The sequence below is a fragment of the Doryrhamphus excisus genome, chromosome 3 (genome assembly GCF_030265055.1).
Source record: "Doryrhamphus excisus isolate RoL2022-K1 chromosome 3, RoL_Dexc_1.0, whole genome shotgun sequence".
NCBI lineage: Eukaryota > Metazoa > Chordata > Actinopteri > Syngnathiformes > Syngnathidae > Doryrhamphus > Doryrhamphus excisus.
In genome coordinates, this window is record NC_080468.1 from 26527505 (window position 1) to 26539770 (window position 12266).

General features: G+C 44.9%; 1 protein-coding gene and 1 long non-coding RNA gene across 4 annotated transcripts; one reads left to right on the plus strand and one right to left on the minus strand.

The window, feature by feature from the left end:
- The first annotated feature begins 92 nt into the window (after nucleotides 1-92).
- LOC131125405 (uncharacterized) lies at nucleotides 93-11889 on the plus strand. 3 transcript variants are annotated; one of them, XR_009129024.1, is made up of 9 exons: nucleotides 93-188; nucleotides 621-802; nucleotides 2076-2545; nucleotides 4137-4249; nucleotides 4400-4544; nucleotides 4642-4729; nucleotides 6337-6438; nucleotides 6847-7070; nucleotides 8768-10844. It is a non-coding gene; the product is annotated as an uncharacterized LOC131125405 (long non-coding RNA). The 3 variants fall into 3 exon arrangements; XR_009129025.1 differs by adding an exon at nucleotides 11588-11889 and having other exon boundaries at nucleotides 133-802; nucleotides 8768-11144; XR_009129026.1 differs by adding an exon at nucleotides 11588-11889 and having other exon boundaries at nucleotides 133-802; nucleotides 8768-8850.
- Nucleotides 1387-11063, minus strand: pik3c3 (phosphatidylinositol 3-kinase, catalytic subunit type 3). The gene is made up of 25 exons (XM_058066916.1): nucleotides 10696-11063; nucleotides 10299-10487; nucleotides 10087-10230; nucleotides 9884-10013; nucleotides 8740-8826; nucleotides 8583-8678; nucleotides 7461-7532; nucleotides 7289-7393; nucleotides 7109-7201; nucleotides 6854-7039; nucleotides 6663-6793; nucleotides 6331-6412; nucleotides 4867-4934; nucleotides 4691-4796; nucleotides 4365-4481; nucleotides 4163-4294; nucleotides 3960-4088; nucleotides 3821-3890; nucleotides 3691-3755; nucleotides 2997-3081; nucleotides 2848-2922; nucleotides 2595-2763; nucleotides 2436-2526; nucleotides 2222-2347; nucleotides 1387-1560 (listed from the first exon to the last, which is right to left on the minus strand). Exons 1-25 carry the CDS (start codon nucleotides 10758-10760, stop codon nucleotides 1546-1548), a joined length of 2628 nt encoding a protein of 875 aa, XP_057922899.1. The 5' UTR covers nucleotides 10761-11063; the 3' UTR covers nucleotides 1387-1545.
- Nucleotides 11890-12266: the final 377 nt, after the last annotated feature.

Here is a 12266-nt window from a genome sequence, read left to right on the forward strand (position 1 = left end):
CCCGAACAGCACTGAGCACGACTAACTTTGTAAAGGAAGTATATATATTGCATGTAGATTAACCCACGAAGTGTGACAAATCGGTGTATCTGATCGACTCGTCTAGCCTAGCCAGGAAGTAATCACCGGAACCACTTCCGCCTGCTGTAATTCAGATGCTCGCCCTCATAAATCTCGACGAATTGGAGGTAATGATGACAACCACTTGCAGTTATGAATTGACACTAATTCCTGTATAATTTTAAAAGGCAGTCATTAAAAGATGTTAATGGTTAGAGCCGACATTTTCACTCTACGTAATCGCTGCGTAAACTACCGTGACACGGATATGACGCCATATTGGACAGAACCCAACCGCACTGTTGCGAAAATAATACCCCAGTTGAAAAAGTTATATCTATTGTTTGCGTCAGAGGTGTTTAAAGTGTGAGACGCGCCTGCAAGCACTTCAGGTGTGCTCAGAGTAGAGCAGAAAAGTAGGTTACCAAACAAAACGCAATTAAAAGATGTAGTTGCGCTTGTGGTCCACCAGATGGCGACAAACATGTCGTTCAGTAATGACAATTATGAGCAATTACTGCATGTTTTTTCCCCTCACTTATGGCTCTTCGCGGTCAAAGGTCGCCGCAGCTAGTCAATCGCATTGGGTCGAGTTGGACCTAGTGGCCGGGAAGAGGGACGTCTGGGCTTCCTTGCTTAGGCTGCTGCACCCGCGACCCAACCTCGAATAAGTGGTAGAAGATGATGGATGGACAGTAGTGCGCCACCTAGCTTATGCTTTAACCACTAACTCAGGCGGAAGGTAAGTAGTTCCCATCAAGTGCGTATCAATTAGACATGATTGCAATCATCCACTGTGTTCCTGTAGTGCTACTATTTTTACAATCTACTGCAAAAACACTCTTAGTGCTCTGCTGTTTTTTAAGGACTCAATGTTACAGTTTCAAACCCCCACCACTCTTTATGTGATTGGTCCAAAAGGAGGTTGAGTCTGAAAAAACAAACACAAAAATGGTAGTGGCTTTTGGTTGTGCGGTCCAAACCATCAGTTTTATAAACAAGAACTTATGACCCTCGGCTTAACCATGACTCCATCTCAAGAACAGAACGTCTTTTGCTGCTGTTGCACTCTTTCCACCACATTGGGGAACCTTTGAGGGGGGTTTCATGTGTCCCCTTTTACATTTTCCAGAGTCCACAAAGGCCTGGACATGGATTTTGGGGGCTATTCTTAGACTCTTAGTGTTGAAGCAGTAAAATTTTTCACCCCCTGTGTAGATGTGGAACAACCCACATGGTTCTTAATGCTCAATGAATAAAGAGTACACACACAGCATTCACTGTTATGGTGTGTGATTCACGCTGCCTTGCCAATAATAACAAAGATGAAATCATTACATTTTATTCAGTCATACATATACAGGAGCATATTTTTTTTAAAAATGTGTGTCGATGTCCTTGTTAGTCATCTTGCAGTTTGGTCGGTCATGCATTCTTGGCCTTTTCCAGCAGTTTCTGTCTTTGTTTCCGGGCCATCGTTCCAGCTCACCTGCGCCAGTACTGAGCACACCATGTGACATATTATTACATCGGCTTGTGATGACAATGTTAGCTATGTTGCCATGGCATTTTGAGATATGATGAGCTTTATCTACCTCTGCATGTACTTGAAAATGTTACTCGACAGTTGATGTGAAACATGTTGCTCTTGTGTTTTTTTTGTTGTCTCAGGTGCTATTTTTTTCTTTAACTTCGAAGCCTCTGGTTTATACAGCACCGTGATCAACTTATGGCTAAATTCTAATCTCATGACATCTCCTTTACTTCAGAACTACTACTGATTGTTTAAGTCAGGGAACAATAGCTCGGTTGCTATAGCTTGGTTGGTTGGTTTGGTCACAATAAGCTTGTCAACCCATTGTAATTCTGTGGCGTGTATGTAGGTATATAAACCTTGTATGACAACATAACAGTCGGACTCACTAAAGCACTAACAACACTAAATTCAGCACACAGCAACTTAATACTATAAATGTGTTTATACAAACATGTCCTGATATGACTTTTCCCTTTAGGCATTGCTGCTGAGCAACACATTTATTGGGGTGCTGCAATGACATCTAGTGGACAGAAGCGGGATCGCAGCCATTTTCTATGCTTTCTATGCCCTCCTATATCCTTTCAGCTATAGCAACATTGGTTCTGCACGTTATGTTCTTACCTGAGCAAACTTGTGTATCTGTTCAACCACGGCGGCAAACAAGGCACCCACGCTCTCGTCAATCAGACTCTGCATGTAATGGACGGCCTCCTCGTCCGACAGGTCCAGTCTGAACTTGTCCTGCACCTGTACAGGTCATGTTTTTGTGGGTTAGGATTATTATTATTATTATTATTATTATTATCGTAGTGTTTCACAGGAAAATGCCTTTTACCTTCTTAACAGTCTTGTCTGGCTCCAAGGCAATGTCGGGAATATTGGCGTCCACCATGAGGGAGAAGAGGTTGAGGATCAGGTTGGAGTACCTGAACAAGCACAAAGAGTGTGAGTACTTCTTAAAAAAAAAAAGTACATCAAAGTGATGGTTTGAGACCTCCTGAGGTGCAGGAAGGCGGTGTAACACTGTTTCCGGAACTCCTGGTACTGCTCGCTCTGCATGCCTCCCATGCCTTCCACCATCTCCTTGCTTAGCTTCATGGGCGGCGGCAGAGGTTTGGGATCTCGACCCAAAATGTAGCCAAAGTCTATGTGGAAGAGCTTCCCTGGAAGAAGAAGAGTGAAGAAGTTGTTGCAAAAAGGTGGGTGGGGGCGGGGGGGGGGGGGGGTGTACAGTGGTTTAGTCTCACCAGTCTTGGTGAGGAGCAGATTATCCAGGTGTCTGTCTCCGACTCCCAGGATGTACGTGATGACGCAGTAACCAGCTGGAGGACATTACAACAACCGTCATTATTACTGAACATGCGTTCCTCTTCTGGTGCTTTCTCGCCAGACTCACCGCAGCTCTTCACATAGGTGTCCATCACTTCTGAGCTGATGCCGTACGGCCCTTTTTCACTTGGAGCATGCTTCCTGAAGAAGCTCTGATAATGAAATGAAACAAGTTTCACATAGTTTTGACAGCGGGGTACACCCTGGACTGGTGGCCAGCCAATCACAGGGCACATGTAGACAAACAACCATTCACACTCACATTCATACTTATGGACAATTTGGAGTCGCCAATTAACCTAGCATGTTTTTGGAATGTGGAAGTAATCTGGAATACCAGGAGAATTATCTTCCAATACAATATAGTAGTACCTCTTATTCATTCATTCATTCATTTTCTACCGCTTTTTCCTCACAAAGGTCGCGGGGGTGCTGGAGCCTATCCCAGCTGTCTTCGGGCGAGAGGCGGGGTACACCCTGGACTGGTCGCCAGCCAATCACAGGGCACATATAGACAAACAACCATTCACACTCACATTCATACCTATGGACAATTTGGAGTCGCCAATTAACCTAGCATGTTTTTGGAATGTGGGAGGAAACCGGAGTACCCGGAGAAAACCCACGCATGCACGGGGAGAACATGCAAACTCCGAGGGTGGAATCGAACCCTGGTCCTCCTAGCTGTGAGGTCTGCGCGCTAACCACTCGCCGCCCTAGCACCTATTAATTAGTACATATTGGATGTGTGCAGTGCTGACCTGGATGTTGCCTTCAGTGGCCAGTACCTCAGCAACTGGAACAGACTGGACAAACTGCATAAACCCTGAAAAAAAACAAAATAAATGAGCCACCAATGAGCTAAATGAAAGTCATTTTGTAACACATTACCATGCTTGGTGCTGGTGGCTAACACTTTGTATGGCGTCAACTTCAGGTCCAGGTTCTCCTTCCTCAACAGCTAAATAGAACATAATTATCTACACGGATAACATAACACAGCGAATACTTTAAGACACAGTTAGCATACTTTGTCCATGAGTGAGATGATTTGGAGGATGAGCTGATCTTGTCTCAAATCGTCACCGTGCTTGAAGATGACCGGGTACATGGCGCCGTCCTCCGTTTTAAAGATCAGCTTGGCCGGCATGAGAGCGCTCTGACATGCACAGAAATGTAAACAAATGTACTGAATGTCTTTGAACAGGGCCTGCCGGTGCTGGTTTCTACAACCTTAAAGAGCGTCGCCGTCTCGGGTACGATTCCTCTTATCTTAATCTGAGGCTCCAGAGGAAGAGGAATAGGCTCAATTTCGGAGAGGTACACCTTCTCGTTGTCCGCTAGCAGCGCCTGCAGCCTCTCAGTCTACATGACCACACACAGTTAGATGCCAACGTTAACAAAATGTTGAGGATATTGACAGAATCACGTATACCTTCTTCTTGCGATTGCCACTCTCTCTCTGCACAGCCTTCATCAGCTGCACCAGACGATCCACGAAGGTCTGCTGGGTGGCCAGGAGCGAACGCATCACCCTCACGCACTTGTCTCCCTGAAGACAAGACAGAGAGTGGATGTCAGGAGTAAAGGAGGAAGCCGTTTTCTCTGCTCTGCCGTATTTACTATTTATTTATTGAAAAGGAACATTGAACAAATTCTTGAAAATTTCAATGTAAATATGCCAGAATTAACACTACTTGACCTGTTGGCAGGTCAAAGGAAGAAACAGGAAAAGACTGGACAGAAGAACAGTGTCCCGACCTTAAGCAGAGCCTGGCTGAACCTCCTCATCACGTTCAGGTACATCTCATGCGTCTTGGGATCTCTCTGGAGTGTGTCCTGGTCCTCACACTCCACTATGACGTACCTGAGAAAGACTGACAGATGAGCCTCTCTCATAAAAGCGAAAAGAAGGCAGGCAGATGTACAGTACGTACCAGTACAAGTAGTTGGCCAGGGTTGAGTTCTTGCAAGCACGCAAGATGAGAAACGTGCACAGGTCCTGCTGCAGATAAACACACACAATAATGTTGTTTAAATGATGCTATGTACATATTATTAGCACACGGCTATGTCATGTCAATGGCAGGGTTTGTTTTTGTCTTTTGTATGATGTCATGCTGGGTCAAAAAACACGCTGTCAGGTACTACTACTGGGGGGGGGGCTAAGTTTCAAATTTGTATATACCGCCCTCTTGCATGAGTTAGCGTATGTCTGTTGTCAGCTAATTTTAGTGAGTTGGCAAAGTTTAGCTACTGTAATGCTAATAATATATGGCATAGAGAATATACTACACAACACCCGAGTTCAATTCCCCCCTCGGCCATCTCTGTGAGGAGTTTGCATGTTCTCCCCATGCATGCGTGGGTTTTCTCCGGGTACTCCCGTTTCCTCCCACATTCCAAAAACATGCTAGGTTAATTGGCGACTCCAAATTGTCCATAGGTATGAATGTGAGTGTGAATGGTTGTTTGTCTTGGCTGGCCACCAGTCCAGGGTGTACCCCGCCTCTTGCCCGAAGACAGCTGGGATAGGCTCCAGCATGCCCTCGACCCTTGTGAGGATAAGCGGTAGAAAATGAATGAATGAAACACAACAGGCATGTCTGTGTGTATGTCCACACATGACGGGCATGTACATCCGCTTATATTTTTGGTTAAAGTAAAAGAGGGACAGCAACTTTAATAGCTGTGGCTGTAGGCAAGCCGCGGATGTCGATTTATTAGTTAACTTTCTCAGATGGCGGTAGCTGCATTTGAAGTGTCATGGGTGGTCAGCATCCAGCCTACCTCTGCATGCACTTTAAAATGTTCATTCATTCATTCATTCATTTTCTACTGCTTTTCCTCACGAGGGTCTCCGGGGTGCTGGAGCCTATCCCAGCTGTCTTTGGGCAAGAGGCGGGGTACACCCTGGACTGGTCGCCAGCCAATCACAGGGCACATATAGACAAACAACCATTCACACTCACATTCATACCTATGGACAATTTGGAGTCACCAATTAACCTAGCATGTTTTTGGAATGTGGGAGGAAACCGGAGTACCCAGAGAAAACCCACGCATGCACGGGGAGAACATGCAAACTCCACAAAGAGATGGCCGAGGATGGAATCGAACCCTGGTCTCCTAGCTGTGAGATCTGCGCGCTAACCACTCGACTGCCCCTTTAAAATGTTGAAAAAATCAAATCAATAAATCAGGCTGTCGTTTGTTTACAATGAACTTGTCGGGGCTATTAATGCTGGCTGTGGCCAAAGAGAGTTTTCCTTCCAATCCAAATCATATGACATATACTGCATATACGTATAAGAGCATCTCTGCGGTTTAGGTAAATAATAAAGAAATACCCAAATAGCCAAGAAACAAGTATTTGAGTACTGTGATAATGTCCCGTTTACCTCCAGGTTCTCGCTGTCTGCCCCTTCCTTGCCTTTCTGCGTGGCGGCGGGGGGTCCAGATGTGGCTGTGAGGATCTGGGAACTACACAAGCAATAACAGAGAAACAGGTGAGGTAAAGCTGGGCCTGTGCGATCCTGGCTGTCGGCACGTGGTGCTAATCCAGAAAAATCAGAATACGCAAGCACCTCGGCGTCAGCGTGTGTGAAAGAAAAATAATCACAAAGTAGCATTCACCACCCAAGGAGCATTCCTGAGTTAAATTTAGATGGGGGTGTCTGAACAGAACAGCAGCTGCTAACAGCATCACAACATCCAACATCCAAGTGCTGACCTGTCCAGTGTGGAGTCGTCTGAAAGTCCCTGGCTGTCTCTTTTGCTGCCTGGCTCCAGACCTCCTTGAATATCACTGAAGTTTTCATACTTGAGCGCCTGCACCAGCTGCAGCAGATACATCAGCAGGTCCTGCAAAGCATGTTAAATTTATGAAACCATTCTTGCTTTTCCTCTTTGCTCAGGATTTACCTCGTCATCCGCTTGTTGCAGCCGTGCCACGGCGTAGCGGCGCACTGTCGGGTTGGTGAACTGGGATGACAGCAGCTCCAGTGAGTCCTCCACATCCATGGGCCTCCATTTGCCCAGAAGCTCCAGTGCCTGCTTGGCCTCCTGGGGCAAGTCCCAGTTCACACACTTGAGGAACTTTGTCAGAGCCTGCAGCCACAAGAGGAATGTTCACACGACGGTAAATACAGACACACGAAGGGTGAAGGCGCTGCAAACCTTTTCCTGCATCGTGAGGTAGTATCTGAACTTCCACACCAGGTCCTGCTCCTCAGAGCTCAGCAGTTTGGTGGGGGGGTAGCTCACAATGATCTGTGGATACATGTCACACACACACAAGAAACATGCAACGTGTGCCTAATCATTTCAGTTGATGAATACACATAAACCCGGTCTGACGTTGAGCTGGTCACGTGTCGCAGCGTTGGGCTTCAGGTCGTGATCAGAGGGTCCACTGCGGAGGCTGCGGGCCAGTTTGTGATGCTTGCTCTCCACCAGGTTCTCCTGTGGAAAAAGACAAATATGAAATCTAGCACTTGACTAGAAAGAAACATGCATGTGTCCTGCTCACCATCCCCATCTGTGGGTCAGGAACCTTAACAATTTCACAGCTGGTGTGCAAGGTCGGCACGTCATCTCCATCCTGAAACAAACAATCCCTTCATCTGCCTCTTTAAAGTGGACACCTCAGAAATGTACATACAGTCATCATGGGAATTTCATGTCAGATCAATTTGGACCCTAATTATTCATCTGAACTTTTTTTTAAATCAAAAATTGGGTGCACAAGTTTGAATTTATACGTACAGGATCACATATATACGTACACCCCCGCTATTGTCCCTCAGCAAGTTTCAACTTGACCAGACACTTCTTGCAGCCATCAACACGCTTCTGGCTGGATATTTTACCACTCAATTTTTAATTGAATTAATTAATTTAAATTTTAATTTAATTAATTCATTTTTGAAAGAATCAACCATCTATACCTGCTGATTTGGGGTGTATGCTTCAAAGACAATAACTTAATAGGACATTCTGGAACGTACATCACCACTTGGATGGAGGTGACTGTTTGTATAGTACATCAAAAAAGCCAACAGCCAACAGAAGTTCAGCCTCCATCACCATGTGGTTCGCTGCAGCTACTGCCAAAAACAGCAGAGAAGCCGACTGGCTGCAATCTGCCTTCCCTCCAGGACGTGTACGCCACGTGTAGGTAAGATTGTGGCAGACACCTCCCACCCTGGGCGCAACCTTTTTCAATTCCTCCCCTGGGACAGGAGGCGGAGGTCCAAGACCCCCACCGACCTCCAATCGGGGGTCACCAATGCAGTGCTCGCTGTTGTTTGGGTTGAAACAAGCTATCAAGATAAATGGCTCTTGTCCATTTTTATTTTTTAAGAGTTTAAGAAAAAAAAAACTGCACTTCGTGTTGCACCCCGACGTTTGCACCCTGCTCTGAACCTGCATAATCATCAATATATCAGATTCTGATTTGAACCTGTATGTATCTTTTTGAGCCTGTGTAAATAGAATTAATGAATAAATAAGCACCCAAATAATTGAAGAAGTATGTTGTATTACCGTTACAGCCTGGAAAAAGACCATGACAGGCCAAAAATACATTCAAGCCCATGATGCAAAATGTAAACGTCTGGCTTTACTTAAAACTAAAAGAATGTGAACTCACCTTTTCATAGTAGACAATGCTGTACTCTTTGTCATTTGTTTTAACTCGAGGAAACTCCACCATGAGATACATGAAGTTGGAGCTGCGTTTCTCACTCTAGCAAAAAAAAAAACTAATTTAGAATCTATCATGTTTAGTGACCAATGAATCATCTAACCTCGTTGATCATTTCGATCTCTCTGAAGGTTAAGCGGTCCAGCCAGTCCACCTTCACCATGTGACCCTGCCGATGAGCCTTGGTCAGCTGTGTGGAAACGAGACCACTGAGGTGAGTCGGCACAACAACAACAACAACAACACTGCAGTCGCATCGGAACATGCACAAATGAAGTTAGTGTGGCTGTCGCTCCTTGTTTGCACACGCGCTGCCATGAGCTGGCATCCCTTCCACATGGATGTGATTACCGGTTAGTCAAATCAGTGAGAATGCTGCATAGCAGGGGTGTCCAAAGTGCAGCCCGGGGGCCATTTGTGCTCATGGCATTTAAAAAAAATGGCGGCAAAGGGAGCAAAAAGGTAGAAATTAATAAGAAAAACAATGCCCATTGTGGCTTAATAGTGGAACCTGCTGATGTTGCTAACCCATCTATATGATCAAGCCCCACCTCACAACCATACACGGGACAGTACTTTCACTGCTACAATATCAAATGAAAACAGAAGAACAACAAATATTAACAAACTGCTGTAGGCTAATAAATAATTTATTATTGCCCATCTCTCTGGCCAAAGTCACAGATTAACGTCACAGACTAACTAGCCTGAGGAACGTAGAGATAAGCAGATTCCACTGTACAACAACTGTATAACATCTCAGTATACATCTCACATCTCACTACACTGGATTGGTTTTAGCCCCTTCACAAAATTGCCCTGGTATCCTCTCATTTGGGCAAGTTTGGGCACCCCTGCTTTTTATGTAACCAGAAGGTGTGTAAATATCTTCTTCCTCATGCACACGCGCTCATGAAGTCCACTCGAGGGCACCAGCAGTGTCTCTCTACATTGCAGGCTAACACCAAAGTCAAAATGTATATGTAAACACTAACATCTGGCACAGGGACAATGTACGAGCATGTTATTAAGCGTGGTGCCAATGGTAGAATATTTGCAAATACATTTTGGCTTGTACACACGGACTCCTCCACTTGTACTCACATCACTGAGTACCTCCAGGTCAGGGCCCTGGAACAGATGAGGCTTTAGTGCCGCATAATTGTTCTAACCCATTTCTGATGATTATTTATTATTCCACTCCAACACCTTTTGTCTTTTTGTGATTGGGTCGTTCTAACAAATACCTTAGCCAGTCTTCCCATCTGATCCTCGGTCAAACTGCTGCTGGTGCGTCCTGGTGTGCTGGTGGCCTCCGCGCCATCGCCCTCCACACCGGGCCAAACCTTTAGGTCGTGCATGCCTTGTCGGAACATTCTGAAGCGACACAAAAGTATTGACAAATTAAGACGAAATACTAGTGTTATTATACAGTACCATACACACTCACCCGTATTTGCCAAAAAGGGTGACAGTGGTGCCCCCAACCGGGACGGCTCTCCCAGGCCCAAAGCTGTCCCACACTGTGAGGACCACCTGCGCACTTTGGGGGAGGTCTGGGTACTTGACTGGCAGCCGCAGCCACTCATTCCAGCTGTAAAAAAAACATGTCAACATTTACGTTGAGCAGAGATCTAACGATGACAAACGTGGGGAACTCACTTCCAGCGAGTGCTAAAGGCCTTGTAGGAGGTGCGGACAGGCAGGGCCAGAGGTTTGCCCTCGGCGAACACCTGACAGGTGACGTAGAGGTCCGAGCAGTTCTCTTGATAGAGGCCGGAGAAACGCAGCATGGGGTCTTCCAGAAGGGCTTTGTAGCTATTCTGCTCTCGCTTGCCTTCTAAACTGCCTCTGGCGGAGGAGAGGACAGGAAATGAGACCTTTCTTACATGTCAAGCTTGATATTTTTTTTCTGAAATATGAATTAGTAGTTATATATATATATATATATTTGTAGGCAGACAATTCATTCAAACTAGCATCACGTGACTAAAAGAGCAAGCCATTCTCCGTATTGACTGGAGAGTCTCAGAGTGAACATTTAAGATTATAAATTTACATTTTGAGTTGAACGTTGATGTCCAAATCGCAGCTGTAAACATAATTAAACTTATCCGTGTCCATTTTCCTCCTGGATTTCGACAAAAAAATTACATATAAATGCCGATCGCTCCGTCTGGTGAAGACTTAGGAGTCGTTTGTTTTGTTACAAGGCCTCCAATCGGAACATCACGACGACTAATATACACAGACCATTATGATACTATGCATATATGGCTACACACGGATTAAAAACACTACTTTAAAGTTATGTACTGACGGCATATGTAATTTTTACAGCCGTCTGTGGTACATGAGTTGATGTTTTTGCTGGCTACATAACAAACCAGCAGAGCCCGAGATCGGCCAACAGACAAAAGTAGTCGCTGACCGATGCAGCGATTTAAGAAAAACAGCGCAAGAACGACCGTCGATGAGTCGGAGATACATTACAGTGACTGATGAAAGGTAAGCAGGAAGTTGTGTAAAAGGGGCGGGGCTTGAAGTTATTTAAAGGGAACTACATGTCAAGAGAACTTAATTTTAGTGTCAACGTTTTGAGGAGTTGTCTCTACAAATATGAGTTATAAAGCGATAGGAACCTAAAATTAAATAAACATTATATTTTATTTATTGTTTAATTAGGGGCAGTGCATATTAAATAACATTTGCCACAAATTGAGCTGTAAATATGATTAGAGCAGATCTACCAATGTCTGTTTGAAAATGGCAAATAGGTCAGTTAATAATGTGTCAGTACTAAAGGATATTACTATAACATAAGTATAATAAAAAAATAAGTACTTTCATGCTTGTCCATGAAAATACCCAACAATTAAGTTTGCAGAAGGATGGTTGTGTGTGAGAGCAAAGTTTAGTTTCTATTAACAATGAACTACTTCTTGTTACAGGGGGTGATGTCATCCTCATGGGGGTCAGCTCTGGCAAAACCTACGGCGGAACATCTGCCATGCAAAAACATTCATTTGTCTATCAGTGCTGTCAGACAAAGGCCTTTGTTAATGCTTGATTGACAGCAGCCTGGACTAAAAAGCATGGTGAGCCACTGAATGTTGGTGAATCACAAATAACTTTCCTTCTTTTTCCCTTCCCTTGGTCATGACATTCATGTGTTGATGCCAAGACCCCTCTAGTGGGGGGATTGGGGGCTGAAACATCTGGACATATAAATAGGCCTGCAATTGGAAAAAGGACAAGCAGAAGTGAAGGACGATGGAGCTTTTTGGACTAAACTGGGTGCTCAAGGTGGCCGGGTGTCTTCTCCTGTGGACAAGTGGCTCTCCGGCGGCCCCCATGGAGTGTCACTTCAACTCTAAAGGTGATTGTTTTTCCAAATATCTTTTGAAATACATAAATGTTTGACTTTCATTATCACTGCTTTCAGCACTGTGTGTGTTTGAGGGGCGACATTATGCACTGGGTGAAACATGGATGGACAACACCTGCATGCAGTGCACCTGTCTGCAGCCAATGGGTGTTGGCTGCTGTGCCATGTGAGTGCACACTCGGAAAGTCAGAAGAAAAACACAAAACATTCTCACATTCAAATCATCACTAGGGTACAACAAC